This window comes from Podarcis erhardii, assembly GCF_964252035.2.
Source record: "Podarcis erhardii genome assembly, chromosome: 4".
In the NCBI taxonomy this organism is placed as follows: Eukaryota; Metazoa; Chordata; class Lepidosauria; order Squamata; family Lacertidae; genus Podarcis; species Podarcis erhardii.
In genome coordinates, this window is record NC_138508.1 from 36,341,531 (window position 1) to 36,362,381 (window position 20,851).

At 40.6% G+C, this 20,851-nt stretch overlaps 1 protein-coding gene across 1 annotated transcript in view; it reads left to right on the forward strand.

Moving 5' to 3' along the window:
* Positions 1-20,851, forward strand: part of ZPLD1 (zona pellucida like domain containing 1) — a 35,666-nt gene that overhangs the window by 1,559 nt on the left and 13,256 nt on the right. Inside the window, exons 2-5 of the mRNA XM_081859777.1 lie at positions 2,856-2,969; positions 11,497-11,717; positions 15,686-15,867; positions 16,584-16,656. Coding sequence (XP_081715903.1) covers positions 2,864-2,969; positions 11,497-11,717; positions 15,686-15,867; positions 16,584-16,656 — 582 coding nt within the window. The 5' untranslated portion in view covers positions 2,856-2,863. The remainder of the gene's footprint in view (positions 1-2,855; positions 2,970-11,496; positions 11,718-15,685; positions 15,868-16,583; positions 16,657-20,851) is intronic.

Sequence of the window (20,851 nt, forward strand, 5' to 3'; positions counted from 1 at the left end):
CACCTTCAGTCTCTTTGGAGAATACAACAGGATAGAAAATTTCATAATTGAATAAAGTATTTATTTATTATTCCCTATTGATTCTTTCCTCATAACAAAAGTTCTCTAGTTCACCCTCTGCAAGCGTATACAGGTTAATTAAACCCAAATGATATTTACTTTGATCTGCATTCACATCTGGAATATGGGAATATCCTATAACATGAAGCTGCCTTCTACCGAGACAGATCATTGATCTATCTAGTTCATGGATTGACTTCTCTGAAAGAAACTGAACGTTCCTTCTGACAGTGGGGAGAAGATCTTGCTCTGCAGAGATCATGAGGATTATACTGGGACCATCTGTATGCATTAAGCAACATGCTCACCAAAATGTTATAGGTTCCCCTCTCAGAACTCACAAGTGTCACAAGATTCAGAGGCAACTTATTTTTCAGAATGGAGTTAGAAGACAGAATTGCAGTGCAACAACTCTGTTTTCTCACAGCTGGAAATAAGCTGCTCATTGCAAGATTGAAGAAAAATTGTTTCATTAGCATGAGTCACAGATGCATAGCTTTAAAAAAAATAAAATTAAAAATCATTGCTGTTATGAAAATTGTGTCATTTGTTCTTGAAGAGCAGATGTGTGCAACCAAACAAGCCGCTTATTAGCAGTTAATTTATAAAAATAAGCATATCACATGCAGTGTTGGAAAAGGGTCAAAGTGAAATTACCTAGGGAATCAAGGCCGCAATCCTAACTACACTTAAGTGGGAGTAAGTGTTATTGAACCCAGTGGAACTTATTCTGATTAAATATACCAAGCATCTTGCTATTATTCTTTCAGAAAGTTCTTTGTCCTTGTAAAATTCTTAAATAATGTTTGTGTAATGATCATTATTTAAAGAATAACGATTCTCCCTATTATTAAATATCCCAAAGGAGCATAACTCAGCAGGTTATAAAACTACGAACAGTTCAATAGTTTCTGGTTGTCTTGCATGCATTTGGTGTCTGTTAATACTTGAGGGAGTGTAGTGGACTTCTATCCTGGTTATTGAAATTTGTGGCAAGGCTTCTGTCTCATTCCATTAGGAAAGAATTTATATTCTCTCCTTCAAATAGATATTTCAAAGAATCTACTTGCACCTCTCATTCTTGGAATTGAAATGAACTGCACTAAAATTCAAATATTTTCATACTAGTTAGTTACACTGAAACCTCACAATTAGATGTAGAGACTTCAGGTTAAACGTATTTTTGAGCATTTATAAGCAGCCTTCTTTCTGATTGAGTTGTGATATGATTCTGAAACAGGCTAGATAGCCAACTGTTTATAATGCTATTATCACATTATAATATATGCTTTTTGGAATAATCATTGGATACAACTGAATAAACTGGAGAGTCTTTAGTGAAGGGAAAGCAATAGGTGCTGGCACAAATGTCCCAAATGTCATACTTCATATTTGATCAGTGGCTCAGCGCCACTTTTCAGATTGTTAAATGCTGTAGGAACGATTGCTTTGACCGCTAAGCCTCGCCACAGATTTGTTCCAATATTATTTTGATAATACAGCATCAAAGAACCAAAGAGCTTTCTGATAATGAACATGAGCATTTATCCCATTGATACAGCAGACAAAAATATATAGGAAGAAAAGTGATAGCCACAGTTGCACATATTGCAGTTGGAGAAGCCTGAATTTTTGTGCCACCTAAAAAGAAACAAATGTAACAAAAGCAAGAGGTCCCTTTTGAATCCGAAGGACTTCAATGTGAGCAAAAAGGAACTGCAGAACATAATCCATAGCCATGATAGTCAAATACTGGCAAGTAGAACATACGCTTACATTTTGGCATGTAAGCGGTATGTAAATTAAAACAACAGCAGCAACCACCACCGCTGCCTATAGGAGGGAGGGATGTAGTCCAGTAGTACAGCATCTCCAGGGAGAGACCCTAACCCAAGACTCTGGAGAGCCACTTACAGTCACTGTTGATGGTACTGAGTTACATGGGCCAATGATCTGATTCTCCAGAAGGGCACCTTCCAATGTTCCTATGCTTTGCACACAGAAGGTCCTATGCTTTGCACACAGTTCCTATGCTTTGCACACAGTTTTGCATACTTAAACTCCCAGGTTCATTCCCTGGAATTTGGCAGGTCTGGGAAACTGTTGTTTGAAAACCTGGTAACCTGCTGCCAGTCAGTGTAGATAATTCTCATCTGAGCAGACCAGTAGCCTGACTCAATTTAATGCATCTTCCTATGTTGTGTTACTAGAAGAAGCTATTAATGCCAACTATCTATTTTGAGCGGCACGAGGAGACTCCTACCTGGATATTGTGCACACAATGTGGCACAGAAGCCAGCACACTTACAGAGCAATCCTATACATGTGTACTCATAAGTCCTCTTACTGTGCTCTGTCAGGCTTCTTCCCTTGCCTAGGTTCACAGCCTGAAACCCATCTGGGAAAACAGTACGGGGCTCTGTGATGTATAGTTTAAGCACAAAAACCCAGCGGAGAACCTTGGAAGAAAAGGAGTTCAAAGCTGTGCCAGAGCACAAAGAACGTAATGAACTGAATACAAGAGGCATGAAAATAATGCCCTCTCATTTAGGCACAGGGATGTAAACACCAGCAGAGACATCCTATGCCATGAGGTGGGTTTCCTCCTGGCGAGCCTTTGTTGATCAGCCATTCTTTCATCCATAGACCTGTTGCTTTAAAATCAGGCAAGATGGTCAACTTCACAGCGGATCCTTGTTATTTCAGACCTGATCCAATGATCATGAAACAATCACAATAAGTATCTCTGGTGCAGTAAATGGGGACACAGAATAATCACCTCATGTTTTCCTTAGGTTTTACAATGGAACGAGCATGGTTGCTGCTCCTGCTGACTGCAAAGTTTCTCACAGTGACCGCGCAGTTCAATGGATACAACTGTGATGCCAACCTCCACAGCAGGTTTCCTGGTAAGTGTTAATTGAAACATATTAATTATAAGTCCTTTGTTAGCTTGTTTGTAGAGACTACAAAGCTTTAAAGCAAATGAAGCATTTGGAACAAACTCCTCATTAACTAACTAATGGTGAGTGAAATTCCTCTGAAGTAGCACAGAGCTTGCTACCCATGGGCGCAGCTACCCATAATAACAACAGGGTTTCATCCTCTTTCGTGAAGGCTGCTTTTGTGCATTAATTCACTAGGCACAGAATACTTGCACAGATTGCTGTTGACAATATTTAAAATGGATTTTCTTTCTTTCTAAAAGTATAGGAAGCTATTTCCTTAGGTCCAAACAAGATATGGCATCATTCAAGCAAGGTTTATTTATTTATTTTTTATAGAGTAAATACCTAATGTGCCACCTCCCTGATATGGATTGGGATTGTAGCAGAGGAATGTGTGTGCCAAAATGTCACCCAGCCCTATCAGGATTTCGACCTGAAATTGATTTCCCCATGGCTGCTATTTAATCCTAAAACCCAAAAAACCTCAATCCACCTGTTCACGTTGACTATATTTGGAAAATACAGTTTCCATGATTTTTGTGTTGGGGGTGGGTAGCCCAAACTGGTATGATACTGCTTTATATGCACAGCGCAGAAGGAGGTCCTTGTCACTGTTCAAGGACACATTCTAACCAGACAAAAGCACTCAGGAAGGACACAGAGCAGGACAAGTGAAGATTGTGGTTTGGGGAGAGATTAGAGCATTGAACAGATTAGACCCTTGCTAGAGATTTGCTTCCTTTGCTTTAGTGAAAGTAATAAATCTTATCAGGGCTTTTTTCAGCCGTAACTCACTGGAACTCAGTTCCAGCAACTCTCAGGTGGGCATCATTGCCATTATAAGAGAACAAGGGAGGTGTTCATGGTGAGTTCCGGCACTGGATCTTACCAAAAAGTACAACGCAGGTAGTTGCCTTTAGTATGTATGAAACAGATGTGTTTCTGATTCTTCTATTACGTTATGTAAATAGGAATAGTTTCTTCTTCTCCTCCTCTCCTCTCTTTTCAAAGCAGCCAGTTCCTAATGCTTTTTCCTTTATCAAACTAAGTATGAAAATAGAGTCCAGATTATGTAGATATTGGTCTCTGTAGACAGAATGTTTGATTGTGATTGATGCCCACTGAGCTCTATGCACCATAGTAGGCAGAAGTGTACCAGTAGCATTCTTGTCTGGATGAGGCTGGACCAGGAAGATGCTCTTGGAACGTGACTAGAGTAATGCACTACACTCTGGTTGACTCTGAAAAGTGTTCAGAAATGTAAACTGCTCCAGAATACAGTGACAAAGTTGTTAACAGAAGATATTATATTCAACACATATTAAAAGATCAGTGTAGGTTATCAATATGTTTCTAAGCTTACCTTTGAAGAGATTAGGAGATGAATATTTGAAGGACCATTCATCCAGTTCTTCATTGCAGGCCTTGCTTTGGGGGCCCCCTACTTTGTGGTTATGTTGCTAGGGCGTTTTCAATGGAAGACCCTCCCCTCAAAGGTCAGATTTGCATCTGATTTTTTTAAAAAGAAGTTTCTATAACTTTTTAATTATTTGTGATTAAATTGGTTGAAATTTCCACCTACGTTTGCACCCTTTGAGACCATGAATCCTGCTGCAGTTCCGAAAGAGTTGTTTTCTTGTAAGCGTATCAATTGCAGTTTTAGGGTGGGTTAAAAAGGAACCACTTAATATCCTGTGGTGTTTTGTGGGCAATTTACTAACATTTAGGACTTGTACTGCACCCCTTACTTTCCCTCAAAGGTTAACATATTATGCACTAACTCCCTCTGGAGGGGTAATAAATATTGGTGTTCAACATAAGGAGATTGTTCTGATGGTGCAAGTGTTTTTGCTTTCCTGAAGGAGTGATCTCTCATCTCCTACCTCTGCACGCTGTACTGAGGGTTCACCTGATCCTCCAGAAAAGATGGAGAGAAATGGTGTTTCTGGAAGGAGGAGAGGGTGAATAAAGTTCCATTGCATGAGCAGGAGTTCTTCCGCTAGCTTCCAACCAGGACTGGCTGGTTGAATCTGGCCCATTATTGATTTGTTTTCACCAGAAGTGGTAGCAACACAAGAGTATACCTGTGAGTCACTCTTGAAGTATGATTGGAGATATGGCATTCTTCACCTGCTTTTCATCAACTTATTTGATGAGTGGTAGTGCCTGAGTGGTAGCAGCTCAATATTTTGTTTAGTATGTAATTAGGATCTCACTAAAGATATAGAAAGGGGCTGGAGAAAACTTGTTTTTCAATACCAGATTTTCAATGCTGTGTTCAAAAATATGCACATTTACTTAAATAAATAAATAAAATCGGGTTACTTGTGAATGTTATGCTCAGCTTTGCATTTCATAATTAAGCCCATTAATAGATGCACTGGTGGACCTGGCACTAATTTCTAACCAATGAGGTGCCCTCTAGAAGGTGCGCTCTAGATATTGTGAACTACAACTCCCATAATCTATCATCATTGGCTATTCTAGCTGAACTGATGGTAGCTGTAGTCCAAAATACCTGGAGAGTACCACATTGGCTAGTTATCCTGGAACCAACTCCATGATTACAAATAGGAAACTGGAACAAACATTGTGCAATAACATTATGAACACAACATTGTGAGTTATTTCCTTATGTTTTCAGAAGTGTTACACCAACTTCTTCATGCTTATTTTGTTAGTGGTAGCCAGCTTTTAGGAAGGTGTCTGCCAAAATTGGCATTTATTGCCTATAGATAATCCCAGATCTTTATTTTGAAGAAGTGGTCACAGTTACTGCCAAGCCCACAAAGGGATCAGCAGCTAATTTGCCACCACGGGTTGCATTTGGAAAGACTGTAAAAATAAAGCTGATTCTAGACTTCACCTAATGTTTCCGCTGGTGATTTAATGCGTCACAAAAAATATAGTTCAATCATGCTTCTACAACTTTATTGATTCAATTAAAGGGACAATAATACTGGTGATTAATTTTTATCTTCAAATTAGCAATAGTGATACATAGTGTATGCTTGGGGATTCCAAACACTTATAGACTATCCTTCCATCATGCTGTAACCTTTGAATTATCATGAACATAGGAAGCTACCTCATATCTAGTCAGGTTATTGGTCAATCCAGTTCAGTAATATCTACACTGATTGGCAGCAGTTCCTCAAGTTTTCTGACCTGGCAGTAGCAGCTGGACAGTCAGGGTGGGCATTGTGGCATTGCTTACTTGGCTTTAAGAGAGAGAGCCAGTGTGGTGTAGTGGTTAAGAGTGGTGGACTCGTAATCTGGTGAACCAGGTTCCTCCACATGCAGCTGCTGGGTGACCTTGGGCTAGTCACACTTCTCTGAAGTCTCTCAGCCTCACTCACCTCACAGAGTGTTTGTTGTGGGGGAGGAAGGGAAAAGGAGATTGTCATCCGCTTTAAGACTCCTTAGGGTAGTGATAAAGCAGGATATCAAATCCAAACTTTTCTTCTTCTCTTCTTCAAAACACCATGTGTCTCTGCTGGTTACTGAAAGGGAGATAGGTAAGTCAGCAGAAAGCTCAGTGTAGTGCAGTCACAGTGGTGCAGCCAATCTGATGATGTTGTTGCTGCTGCGCTTGCACCACACTGAGCTCCCTGCTGTCTTGCCCCACTCCTTCTCCCTCTCAGTAATGGACAGCAGTATGTAGAATTGGAAAACCAGGTGAGAAACCCCACACCACCCTGCTGGCCGCAACTGAGATGGAAACCCTGAGTGGATGACACTTGAAAGCTGGCCTGTGAGCACAATCCTGATACTTACTCATTCACTACCTTATATACACAGATCAAATATCTGAACGGGATTAATGCATTTAAATCTATCCTGCATTTCCATTTATTGTTGGTGATATTTTAGTCCATTGCACTGTGTAGGTACATAAGAACATATTGTCGCATGCCACCCCAATCTCCATGAGCAGGGTGAGATTCAAGGGGTTTCAGGTGCTTAGCCATGGTTTGTGTTTCCTTCAGAAACTAGGCATAGCAGAGACTGTAGTGTCTTCATGATATATGGTTTTATTTGCACACATATACAACCTGCACCTAGATGGAGGAATTGCAGAGCATGCACATCCTGTGAGGGTCTGGTTTCCCCTTTAAGGGTAGAATTGGTTTCAAATGACAGCAAAAAGCCACTCTCTGTGTCTCTTAGGTCCAGCTCACATGGAGTTCTGCCCATCTGTCTCCTTCTCGCTGCTAACTCCATGGACTTCCCCCAGCTACAATATTCTAAGTTGAAACCCTAAACCTTGCCTTTGCTTCTGCCCACTAGCACCCAGCAAAGAAGGAGCCCAACTCCCCTTTGCCTGGCAATCTTGCCCTCTGATGGTTTCTTTAATCGGTTATCACTAGCCTTTGTCTGCTGAACTGGCTTGACTCATTAGCCAGCGGATTTCCGTTTTTGGCAAAGTTTAATCAAACGTTGATTAATTCTAACTTTTACTAAATCCAGGAATTAGGAGGAGGATATGACACCAGGAATTTAGCACAATCTGCCCCCTCTAAAAAACCCATAACAGATAGTTGTTCAGACCAACCAGCAATGTCTACTCTGACTGGCAGTCACTCTCCAGGGTCTTAGGCACAGCTCTCCTTAACCTTTCTGATATCTAATTCTTTTAACTGCAGGTGCCAGGGAGTGAACCTGGCAGCTCTTGCATAAAAACTATGTGCTGTGCCACTGAGTTATTGCTCCTTCCTTTAGGGTATTGTAAGAATGGATTCTAGGATTGATACTACCTCCCACAGAAACCCATTATGAAGCTGATCTAGAGACAATTGCCATTTCATGCAATATGTAGAAGGAGCAGTACATTTACTTTAGACATTCAAGTCTCCTTATGTTGTCAAAAATGTAGCACGACAATTCATCCTGGCAGTCCTAGTGGTAATAACTAACAGTTTTCCGGCACTTTAAGAGTGCTAAATCATTAAGAAGATCTAATAACTTCCCCTTTATTTAAATTAATGATCCATGCAGTGGAGCACAAAGAATAATTACAACGTGTAAAGAATTAACAAAGGCTCTGCTATGTTCAACAATATTTACCACATCTTACGGGCACTGAACATTGCTCTAACACTGCAGTGCTTGGCTCTTGATTATGATGTATTATGTTTACAACTGGAGTCATAAATATATCCAGGATTTCAATACATTTTAAGATATTTTCAGTCATCTTACTTTTCAGCAGGACTTCCACTGTTCATTTAAGACAATACTTCAGTGGAAATACACATTTGAGAATTCTTTAAAAACAAGCTCAAATTCTTGGTATCCACTGAGCATGTGCAAACTGTATTGGCAACCCAGAAGCTTTGACATTTCCCCTGCTTAATAGAAGCTGTCTGCATAACAAGTTGCTCTGAAACTCAGAGCACAATCTGCAGTGCAACATTATAGCACTTATTCAGCCAATAGCCAAAAGTCAATAGCCTTGATATGCACATGAAGCACAGTATATGTGAGAACTGGTTGCACATTTTATTTTGTGCACAACCAATAGAACATTTGGGCTGGATCTATACTGATCTGTAAAAACCCTATATAAAAAAACGTAATATAGCTCTCAATGCAATTTCGCATTGATGATGGATTGCTGCTCTATAGCACCGTCTGGTGTAAATTTTTATAATGCATTTTTAACATAACTGACCAGTGTAGATTAGTTTCTGGAATGCTTTGGACAATCTTGGCATAATCCTTTGCTCTTAAACAAGGCAAAAGTATGAGAGTACGATACTCCAGCCATTTGCTCCCACACCTGGAATAAGAGACAGGACATATACAGTGTTTGAAACTCCCATTGTTCTAGGCACATTTTGCGACAGGGAATTTCATTAGCGCAAGCAGTTTCTGAGCTCTGGGTGCAGTACTGTGCCTAAGATTTCAGGTTGAAACTGCAGAGTGGAAGGAGGATCTTTTTCTGCCTCCCCATGTCCAGCCACTCTCTGCAGACTGTACAACAGACCCTCTTAAGAATATTTGGGGGGTGGGCAGAAGGACTAATCCATGCGAAAAATGAACATAATATTTTAGTTGCAGTTCATTCATTTTCAGATTTGTATTCTTGTTATTAAAAAAGTGTGCCTAGATATTCCGTTGTTGCGCCCATAACCTAGCTTTAAGGTGCCATTTAGCTCCTAGCTTTCATATCTCAGTTTCTAACACTGGACATATATCATTTGACTGAACTGGAGCAACACAGCTGAACTGCAGAGCAGACAAATCATTGGATGCTGGCAGGAGCCACCTAACAGAGCTCAGCCCCAGCTATGGACAAGCTTAACCTTGCTGCCTTGCTCCTGCTTCCAAGCTATGGGTAAGCAGAGTCTTGCTGCCTATCCCTGCTTCTCAGTATCTGCCACCTAAGGCAGCCACTTCACTCTGCCTAATGGTAGAGCTGGCATTGCTTGGAGAAGCATGACATTCAGCTAAGGATGTACATTCAAATGTGCATTTGCATTGGGATCACAGAGGAGAAAGAAAGGTGTTTATATGAATGTTTTCTCTCTGAATAAGGCTGCAATGCTGAGTGTTATTCTTAAAATTACAGCTGTAATGACTAGTGGGCACTGCTCTCAAGTGAAACTGATAAGGATTAAGGCATTAATATAGAGGAACCAAGGATTACTATAATATTTTCATAGCATTTGCTGATTTATTTTCTTTTACCTTTTCTAATAGTTCCTAATAACGTGCATATCGTTTTCTATCACCTACCTATTCCACTGTGCTGCTTGGAATTCTAAATTGCTATTAATAGCTGCTGTGTACACTTCTGGAGCCAAATGAATTGGGTGCTCAGAATACTTGCTCATCTGCATTCTACATTAAATGAGAATATCAGCGAGCAAAATGTGAGAAGAAATATTGTTTCCAAGGGCTAATTTTTGTGTAAAGGCTGCATAATGGTTCCTCGCAAGATTTAAAAAGTGCATATACTACATCATTTCGAGTTGCTTGAAAGCTTTGAATGCCCCATTTAATGAAGCCAGCTTTTTCATTATGATTCTTCTACACCTAACCTTTTGTTCATGTAATGCTGCATTAAATGTCTGCTGTTTTGCATGGACCTTGGAATGGAATATGATATGCAAAATACGAGTGGTATCAATTTATTGCCACATTAAAGCTTCTTGGGGTGCATTTGCATGTTCACCATACTCATCCCCTAAGGGGGAAAGCACTGAATGTGTCTGAGAGGGGAAGAGTCTGTTGTTCCTTTCCACAAATGAAGGATGTACAAAAATGGTAAAACAAAGTCACAAGGCAGGCAAGGTATCGTGTGTGCATGTGTGTATTCTAGTTGCTACCCTATCATGCATGAAGTACCATGTGATGCTCCTAAGGTATTAAGATAAACCAATGGGTCTTTGCTTTGAATTTCAACTTTTACAGTGTTGTAGTTGGTTAGGGTCTAAGAGAGCGGTGTACCGGACAGAGAACACAGGGAAGGGTAGCTTCAGGAATTTTTTTTCAGAGAAGGTACAATGATGTAATCAGCTGGGGCAACAGGGAAATCGGTGGACCATCCTTGTGCTTGCCATTGAATGTGATGATAAGGAGGCTTTCATGTTTTCCCCTGTTTGTGACAGATTAGCATAGAGGAAGTCAGAGAATGAGGAAAATTATTAGGCCTTTCCTTTGGTAGGGTTCCTACTTCAAAGCCGTGGCTTGTATGGTAATCTTTTCCTTGCAAGATTGTTTGTATTTCTAAAAGCCAGTTTCAGCAGGCTGAAGATCTTTTCTTAAAGCCTAGGGTTTTCTACATGCTTATTCTCTAAATATTTACAGTCATACCTCGGGTTACAGAAGCTTCAGGTTGTGTGTTTTGGGGTTACGGACCCTGCGAAACCCAGAAGTACTGGAACGGGTTACTTCTGGGTTTTGAGCTTGTGCATGTGCAAAGGCACTAAATCGCGCTTTGCACATGTGCAGAAGTGCCGAATCGCAACCCGCGCGTGCGCAGACGCAGCGCTGCGGGTTGTGAACATGCCTCCCACACGGATCACGTTCGCAACCCGAGCATCCACTGTATTCCATGACTGTCAGCTGATCCTAATAAATTGTCTGCTATGTATTGCTGTTTTGGGGTGTGATGTACACCAGGGCTGGCTCAAGTCATTTTGGCACCTGAAGTGGACCCCAGAGTGTCATGCCCCTCCCTGACAGGGAAGAAGGGATGAGGGAAGATCTATATCAGGAACAAGGGAGAAAGAAAGATGGACATTGGGAGCTGCTACCCTAGTGAATCCTGCCACCCAAGGCAGTCAAATTACTTTGCCTACATCACTGGTGCAGAGCATAACCTCTTTAGTATTTGTACCGACCCTTAATGGGAACTCTTTGTCAAAGAAGGTCCATTTGTTTCCACATGAATTGCTTTGTTTTTAGATCACAAGATATAAATATATATAAATATATTTCAATAACTTCAATGTGTTCCCCCCTTCACTTTTCATTTCAGCGGAACGAGATATCAGTGTCTACTGTGGAGTACAGGCAATTACTATGAAGATTAATTTTTGCACTGTCCTTTTTTCTGGTTATTCTGAAACGGATCTGGCATTAAATGGGAAACACGGGGACTCCCACTGTAGGGGATTTATAAACAACAACACATTTCCAGCGGTGGTCATTTTCATAATCAATCTCAGCACTTTGGAGGCATGTGGGAATGCTTTAATGGTAAGATGCAATTCTTTTGAGGCTACACAGTGAGATGGAGAAGAATTTCAGTTCAGTTTGCATTTTAGTTTGAATGTAACTAACTCCCAGCTCCCCAAACAATATGCTATTCTTTGAAAGCCACACTTCTCCGAATTTCGTGAATTAGTAAAAACACCAGACAAAAATGCATTCTGTTTGCAAAAATGTGTGTATTAGGCAAAATTTCATTAAAGGTGTGTATATTAGAAGAAGTTTGCAGTGAAATGCTGATAATTGTTAATGAGAAATTTTATTTTATTTTTAATTGCAAACTGATGCATTGAGCTTGGAAAAATAAGAAACGGGAGGAAACAAAAACTGGCAGATCATACTTGGTTACATTTCATTGCTAAAAAGAGAGAGAGAGAGAGATGAAGTATGAAATAGAGCATACCGCACAAGTGAGCGGTGCAATTTGCAAATACAAATGCCTGAAGTTTAAGAATGAGCAGCTCATTTTTTTTGAAGATTGGTATGCAGTTATTGCTACAATCTTAAGTCTTACTCTTCCACTTCTGAATAAAATGTTTAGTTGTAAATGAGCCAACACATTTGCTGTGATGTTTTGTGATAATGGGACTGTTTGCACAGTCTGAAGGTGGAACTAAGCATAGGGAAATGTGTAGCTGCCGATGTAAGAAGCATCTCCTCATCCCCTCTTCTCTTGTGGTGTCATGTAAAAACACAAAACATGGCATCTCACTCTGGGTATTCCCATCCCTACAACTAGCATCCAGTGAGATGGATCTGGAGAAGAAACTTGGAGTGTGATGGCTTAGTCACATTCCTTCTGTACAATATATAAGAAAACTACATCAAAGTAACTTGCCCACTATCTTTATGGCCCAGGATGCCTGCCTGGCGAAGCAACTGCTGTGTACGTGACATGTGAGGAGAGAGAAATGGGCAGTAGAGTCAAAAGGGCATGAAGAGGGCATGAATGTAGAATCTTATGGGATTTAATCAGAAATTATCGTCAATATATCAAACCCAGTCAACACATTGCTTTCATCGTGGACACGATGGCTTGATATATATTTTATAATTCCTCATGGTAATCCCATCTGATCCCTACACTGTACCCTCATGTTTTTCATCCAGTAAATGTTGGAGTTGTGAGTAGGCACAGAGATAGCGCCTTTGTGGCTTTTTATTTATATTTTATTTATTTATATATGTTTATTTAATGCCTAGTATTATTATATAATATCTGAAAATATCCTGGGAGCATGGTAGATTAGAAGAGGAATTATGTGCATACCTGAGCTATGTGAACCTGGTCATTCTGCTGAAATCTTGCCCGCATCTAATGATGGTTGTCATGGGAAGTACTTTGACACTGTGCTTCTCTATCTGCTACGTCTCTCCTCTGAGATGAGCTCACAAACTGACAGCTGGATAGATAGGATCAAAGTCAACGAGTTCTTCATTCCTTAGCTGGCCATTCAAAGAATTCTAGCAATTCCAGTGTTTTTCTTGCAATAATGATAATGATATAGCATCAAGTGAAGCAGTACAAGGTCAAATGCTTTGTGGGCTGGAGTTCACTGCAGAAGATGTATAACTGAGAGGGGACAATTAAATGGTTTATAAGAAAGCTAATTGAAATGAAAATTCTATTATTTGCATATGCAAATATTCTGACACTTGGGTGTCATGGCAAAGGGCTGATGTTAGTGTGCAAGACTAAGGGCTGGGTCATGCCATCCATTTTTTCCATGTAAGCATATCTTGCTTATCTCTAGCTTTGAACTTGTGTAAAGAACAGACATAGTGACTATAAATAGAGTCAGTTGTAATTCATGGCAGTAGGGATGTTGTGGACTACACAACAGAGTGGGCAGAGTCCAACAAGACCAAAGACTTTTGTGTTCTGACAAAAGTTCTGGATGGCTAAGGCAAGTTTTTTTTAAGGATTCAGATGTAGACCACCAAAGATTCTCTTTAACAAGTATTATTGACAGGATGAGGAAAAGAAGAAGGGGAAATACAAGATCTTACAACTCCATCTGCTGCTGGAAAATCTTTTACACTTCTTGGGCAGGCAATGGATTGAACTCCTTACAGGTGATATGTGCAGCCTCAGTGTTGGCAGCAAGGTCTGCACTGAGATTCCTCTGCCCCTTGGTGGGCTTGGGACTCATACTACCTGGGAGTGCAGATGACACTTGAGCACCTTTGCCTGGAGTCACCTTTCCATAACCATGTCTAAGTTTATGTCTGACAAGGTTAGGGGAGTAGTCAAAACATATGGCAGTCTACAAAGGGATGAGGCAGTCTAGATATCTCCATGCTATGCTACTCAACACTGAAAGCATCAAAACTGATTTTGTGCCTTATGACTCACATGGGGATGTAGGTAGCTCTATCACAAAAAGACATATGGCCCCACCTCTCCCACTCCTTCAGCCAGGTAGCCTTTCTATAATAAGTGCTGTTTCTCACAAGCTGTGAATAACTCTTAGAGAGCTCTGCTTTACAACACTGCACTGTTTTAACTACCAAAAAGTGCTAGATCAAGCTCTGCACCTGCGCAACTTTGAGGGCACCCAAAGGGGAAATTTGCAGACCATCATACCTAACTCCCCATAATACAATGGTCTTCCAGATATGTTCCAATACACCATGCTACCAGTACATTATTAATGATAGTTCTAGATGGGTATGGTTATTCAATAGATGCTGGCCCTGTTTATGTGTTCATAGAATGTTTAGAGGGAGTGACCATGCATGTACTGGTTCTGACCCAAATATCCCTGTCTCTATTGGTACCCGATGGGACTGACAGGGCAGAAAGCAGAAGCACCAACAGTAGGGGAAGCCAGAGTCACTGGCAGGCAGAACCAACTAATTCTAATTTGGTTCCCATCCACCTTCTTGCTGAATTCTATTCAGGCAACACTGAGATGAAAGAGGAGGGGAAGAAGCTGAATTTTGGAGTGTTGGTGGTCTTATCTTTCACTATGAGTTGGATGAGGGCGCCATTATTTATTATTATTATTTATCATTTCATTAGGTCTAAGAGGGTTTTCTCCCTCTCCTTATTATCCTCAGTACAACCCTCTGAGGTGAGTTGGGGTGAGAGTTGGTGACTGGTCTAAGGTTTCCCAGTGAGCTTTATGGATGAGTGGGGATTTGAACTCCCAGTTCCTATTCTAGCATACTGACACTGGTTTTTCTCTCTTTCTCTGTACTTTTACCAAAAGAATTGAAAGTCTGGCACTGCCTCAAGTAGCAGTTTGATTGCTTGGAGCAGTTTAGTCACGCTCCTGTGACCGAATGCCTCTGGCATCATGCTGCAGTGTCATTCTTAGGAGCATTTATTCTTAGGAAAGGGGAGATCTCTGCCCCTATTGTGGCTATTGGTAAAAAGGAAGAAAATATCTCAGTTGTTATCACATTTAAAGGTAACACAATTTCCTTCAAATGCCTGCCACTGGAAGTTGCTGAATATTGCCCGCACTTTTCTGGGGGGTACATGGTTCTGTGAAAGTATTGTGGGGGCTTATTTCAGAGCAGACTAATAGATTGGACTAAGGTTGTGCAACAAATCACTTCGATATATTTGACAGAAATGGTAGGTAGCTATTGCTCCCATTTGTATCTGTCAGTGGGACAGCAGAACGGGAGGATGGTTATACCTTTACTGTATGCCTCCAAACACCAGGTGCTGTGAATCACAAGTGGGGAGAGCACCGTTGCCTTCAGGTACTGCTTGTGGTCTTCCCATGGTTCTTCACTGTGAGAATAGGATGCTGGACTATGTGGGCCTTTTACAGGATCAAGCATGGTGCTTCTTATGTCTTGATGTAGAGGCTGTAGTGCATCAAATAATTTACAAGGATGATTTCTTAACCTTTAACAGTCATATCTTCACTATTTTAAAATTTCTATTTTCTTATAAGATTGCCTCCCCATAATTCTGTTTTCTGACCTTATCCAACTAGGTAACCTCAGTTCCAGGAATTAATGCCTATGGCAATGTATCAACAGTCCAGATAGGCAATGTTTCAGGATACATAGACACCCCAGATCCACCCACAATCATCAGCTATTTACCAGGACTTCTGTATAAATTTAGTTGCAGCTATCCCTTGGAATATCTGGTCAATAATACACAACTTGCTTCGTAAGTATGAGCATGATATTGCAAGAAGTGATTGTTCTGTGTATCAGGAAGCCTTTGTATTTATTGTCATTAAGTAGCTGGCTGGAGCTTTGCATGGTCGATATGCCCTGTGAACATATCAGATTTCTGATGAAATGCATGGATTCTGGTCATTTCCCCCTCCATAATTAGAAGCGACATCCAATTTGAGAAGAGGAAAGGAAGAGGATAGAGAGAAGGAAAATAATGACAAGAAGGAAAGTATTCCAGGGATTTGGTTTGCTATAGAATTAGCACAGCACTGAAGTCTGTGTTTTAGTGTTAGCTTTCATGATGAAAGTTCTTCTACAATTCCTCTTAAAGATAGAGTAGTAGTTGTACATAAGCAAAGAAATATTTACTTTCAATTCTTTTTGCACAGCAATATATTAGTATATGTAACACAAGCAAATGCTATTTCTATGTACTGTATATCACAAGAAGTTATTTTCCCCTATCAATTTGCTTCTTAGCTAATTATTTGCCTGATCCATTGTTTCAGCAATGCCCATTGTTTCAAAGCTCTGACAGGGCTTCCACTATAAATTCCGATTTGTAGCAATTTAAAAACACAAGATGGGGGGAAAATACTCTTGGTGGTGAATTCCAAAACCTGATTTAATAGTGAAATATGGAATTGCAAAAATAAGAAATAGATGATTCCATCAATAATACTTTGCTTTCTAAATCTGTTCTAGATCATCAGCTGCTATATCTGTAAGAGAGAACAATGGCACATTTATTAGCACTTTGAATTTGCTCCTCTACAATGTAAGTATTAAAAAGCAGAAGTTTCTTAAATAAAGCAATGGCTGCTCACCTGCCGGCCGGAGGGGAGTGGCGGCTGCGGCAGTGGGGCAATCTTCTAGGGGTGAACATCACTTCCTTCTCTGCTGGTGGCGCTGACTCCTGGGACTTGCCCACAGTTGCAGCCAATCGTGGGCAAGCTTGGGAGTGCGGTTTAGTGAGTGGACCAGAGGGAAAACTTATTTCATTTGGTCTGCTCTCTGGCTATAAAAGCCAGCTACACCATCTGCTAATGCACCTACCATGACTGACTTATAGAATGTTATAAGTGGGACCAGCCCCTCTATTTCATTCTCTCTCCCTCTGCATTTCCAGCCCATCCAAAATAGTCAGAATGCCCACTAAGCATATTCAGTTCTCCTGTGGCTCTTTGGAGTTGTCAGATTCGGTTCCTCCACCAGCACTTCTTGAAATCTTGGGGTTCTCCCACAGCTGCCTAGCCTTCCACTTGGGTATGGGTGGTACCATTTTGGCTATTTATGCAATGGCGCTCACAGCCTTAAATTGGAAATATCAGAAATCACATGTTAGATCCAGCCTAAGATAATTGCATTTGGGTCCCTTTGAAATGAAAGCTTAATCACCATGGATCTTTAAAGGTAAAGGTAAAGGGACCCCTGACCATTAGGTCCAGTCATGGCCGACTCTGGCGTTGCAGCGCTCATCTCGCTCTATAGGCCGAGGGAGCCGGCGTACAGCTTCTGGGTCATGTGGCCAGCATGACTAAGCTGCTTCTGGCGAACCAGAGCAGCACACGGAAACACCGTTTACCTTCCCGCTGGAGCGGTACCTATTTATCTACTTGCACTTTGACGTGCTTTTGAACTGCTAGGTTGGCAGGAGCAGGACCGAGCAATGGGAGCTCACCCCATCACGGGGATTTGAACCGCCAACCTTCTGATCAGCAAGCCCTAGGCTCTGTGGTTTAACCCACAGTGCCACCTGTGTCCACCACCATGGATCTTAGTGGGAACTAAATTCAGCTCATCTAGTCTGACTGCATCCCTGGCCTGCAAGAGCAAATCTAGCAGTGAAAATTGTAACTTTAAAAGTTAATTATAATTTTTAATAATGATTTTATTAGTCACATAACATCATCAGTGTATGTGGCACCTTATATCATAATCCTGTGCATGTTTACTCAGCAGTAGCTCCCAATGAGTGCAAAGAGGCTTGATGCCTGAAAAGTCTGCAAGGGACTGCAGCCTTAGAGAGTTACACAGCAAAATTGGCAAGTCCGTGCTCTGAAGGAGCCTACATTTTTAAATAGACAACGGGAAACAACAGGGGGAGGGAGGACCCTTTGTTAGACAATTGCCTTTAACAAATGTTCACACATGCTCTAACAAGAATAGTTCAACTGGTGCCTTGTGCCAGGAGTGGAACCAGGCTGGTCCACACACACACCTGTTCTGGTACCTTCCACTCCACAAGAAAGGACTTATTCTGGTCACCCAAACTGTGTCTAAGTCATTGGTATGGTGTAAAATATAACCAACAACTACTGTTGTGGAAGATGTAAGCAATGTCAATAGACCGATGCTAATGCTATTTCTTTGTGGTTCTTTTGGACAGTGGGTGGGCTAAAATTTTAAGTACTTCCTCATGACTGCTGATTTTCTCTCTCTTCTTATTAGCATGATAATCAGATTTGAATATATGTAATTGTGTAAACTTGTATTGCATAAACAGGGACATTGGAAAGGAAATTTAAAAGACTTTTACTGGCTTTTATTTATAACAGCAACACTAATCTTCCAACTGTTATTTTTGTGTTGATTAGAAATTTTATTCATCCATTCAAATGTCTGATTTAAAAATCAGCTTTCCATTTCTCAGGCAGCATTTTAGTAAATTACAAATCCATTTTTTTGGATTATTATTCATGTCATCATGGACCTGGGTTATAATTCATGCAGATGATTTAAAAGTCTGTGCTTTCAACTTGGGTTGTAATGAATGTGCTATAAATATCATAGCAGAATATTTCCAATTGCGTTTAAATGAATTTCCTGTTTGCAAGTAAGTTTTGCTGTCTGACAGTTCAGAGATATGTTAGACTGGAGATGATATTACTTCAATTTTTTAAAATACTGAGGTTTTTTTGTAAGAAAGTAGAAAGTTTCTTAAAACTTTAGGAACAAAAAATCTTTTATTTAGGGTATAGGGGATTTTGCTTCAGAAAGTTCAGTTAAAATGTTCTTCTTAGAACACATGAGAATACGTCATATGGGGCCAATCAACATTCCAATCTTGCCCAATAAACACTCCATTTTTTACAATTTTGCTTTTGTAAGTCATCCTGTGCATTGATCCTGCAAATAATATCTTGGAGTGATTTCTAAAAGCAGTCTAAGGATAGTCATAGGAGCATCTTGATCCATGGTGTGAAGCCAGCTTTGCATCATTTTGTTATAGAAATATGTTCCAACAAGTGAATGCTGGATTGCTGAGTTACTGCCTGTGTCAAAGAGGTGTGTTAGCCATCAGTCTTGCTGTTGCCCCATGTCTTGTACCTCTGGTGGGCTGTTACCCTTCAAAGAACTACATATGTATTCTACTACCTTCACTTAAAATAAAACCACAAGATTTTTTAATTATTTTTGCAAAATTGCTGCCGAGAATGCATGTGGTTTTTAGTGATGCCATGGGTAGCAGCCAATGGATGCTCAGCAGAACTATCTTTTCTTCAGCTCAAACTGAACCATACTGAGAACCTACAGAATCACCACACAGAGAGCAAGGATAGAACTCCATGTGCATGAGTAAAATAATTGTTTAATCGATATCTAAGATATCACAGCATGAATCGTCGTGGATCAACATGAATATGTTTCAAGATGAAATACTGAATATTAAGCTACTGGATTTTATTTGTAAGCTAGGATCCCAATTTCAGTTTAAGACAACAGTAGCCCTGTGCAGTTGTTCTAATCTCCCACATGATTAGAATCACATTTGGTGGGATAACTTCTGTAGTGAGCAGCTTTCTTTACTCATGTAGGTTCCTGCACGATTTTGAATCTTGAAGGAGCCAGCAATGGGAAATGGAGCTTGTTTGCCTTTCCTTCATCACAGTAGGATGGGGACATTCCTTCCATTAGGCAGAGTGAGGCAACCACTTTAGGTGGCAACTTCTGGGATACACCAGGGACAACTCCCTGAATGTTCTTCCTGAGCCCCCTGGCCCAGGAGCAGTGCGTCCCCTTTTGCTGCTTGAGGTGAAATGGGAATGTGCTGCTCCCCTCCCCCACTGCTGCCTGCAGCTCTCTTACCTGTGTTGCATGGTGTTGCCCGTGAAGCGCTGGCAGTGGCACTGGCTTCCGGTGAGTTCCCACAATATCTTCTTGGATTTCTGCTGCTTAAGGCAGGTGCCTCACCTTGTCCCATCAGTGGGCTGGGCCTGCCGGCCATAACCTTTTGTTGGATGACAGAGTGTTATGTACCATGTGGCCTGTTCTGCCCCTCAGCATTAGCTTGTTGCTCTCAGATGCAATGGAAGTATTGAAATAAGACTCAACTTCCAGTTTAGTTGGCTTTTGCATGTGGAAAAGAGAGGGAGCCATCTTGTCATTTGTGTCAGGTAGCAGAAGGTCTTGAACTGGTCCTGCGTTATGGATTAGGATACCTGAATTGGGCTTATTTTTTTAATTTATATGGGGGTTGTTCAAGCTTAAAGTTACAGCTCTGGATGAGTGGGTGAATTGTTTTTCTTCCTGCTGGGATTTCCACTGAATTCATACATCTGCATTAAGTTTGCCATTGGCTTTATTGAGATTTCTTGGTGAACATGATATGCTCACGAGTAAGGGTTTTGTTAGGGTCAAGACCTTGCTCTGTGAGGACAGCGGTTAATTAAGCATGAATATGAAACATATTCATTTCCATACATTTAAAATTTAATATACTCAAGTCAAACTGTGCTGTGTGTGCATAATGAATTGAGGTTCAATTCTTCACCATTACCAGAGGGTGACTTAAATACTTCTAGAAGAAGAGAGCAGTCTGAGGAAGAAATGCTAAAACTGTTGTTTAATTCACTTCATTATCCAAAACTTTCTTTTTGCTAACAAATCATTAGTGGTGTAAATTAATAATGCAAGTGCCATTATTATATATGTACTTTAATTAACATTTGACCATTTTTATAAAACAGAAT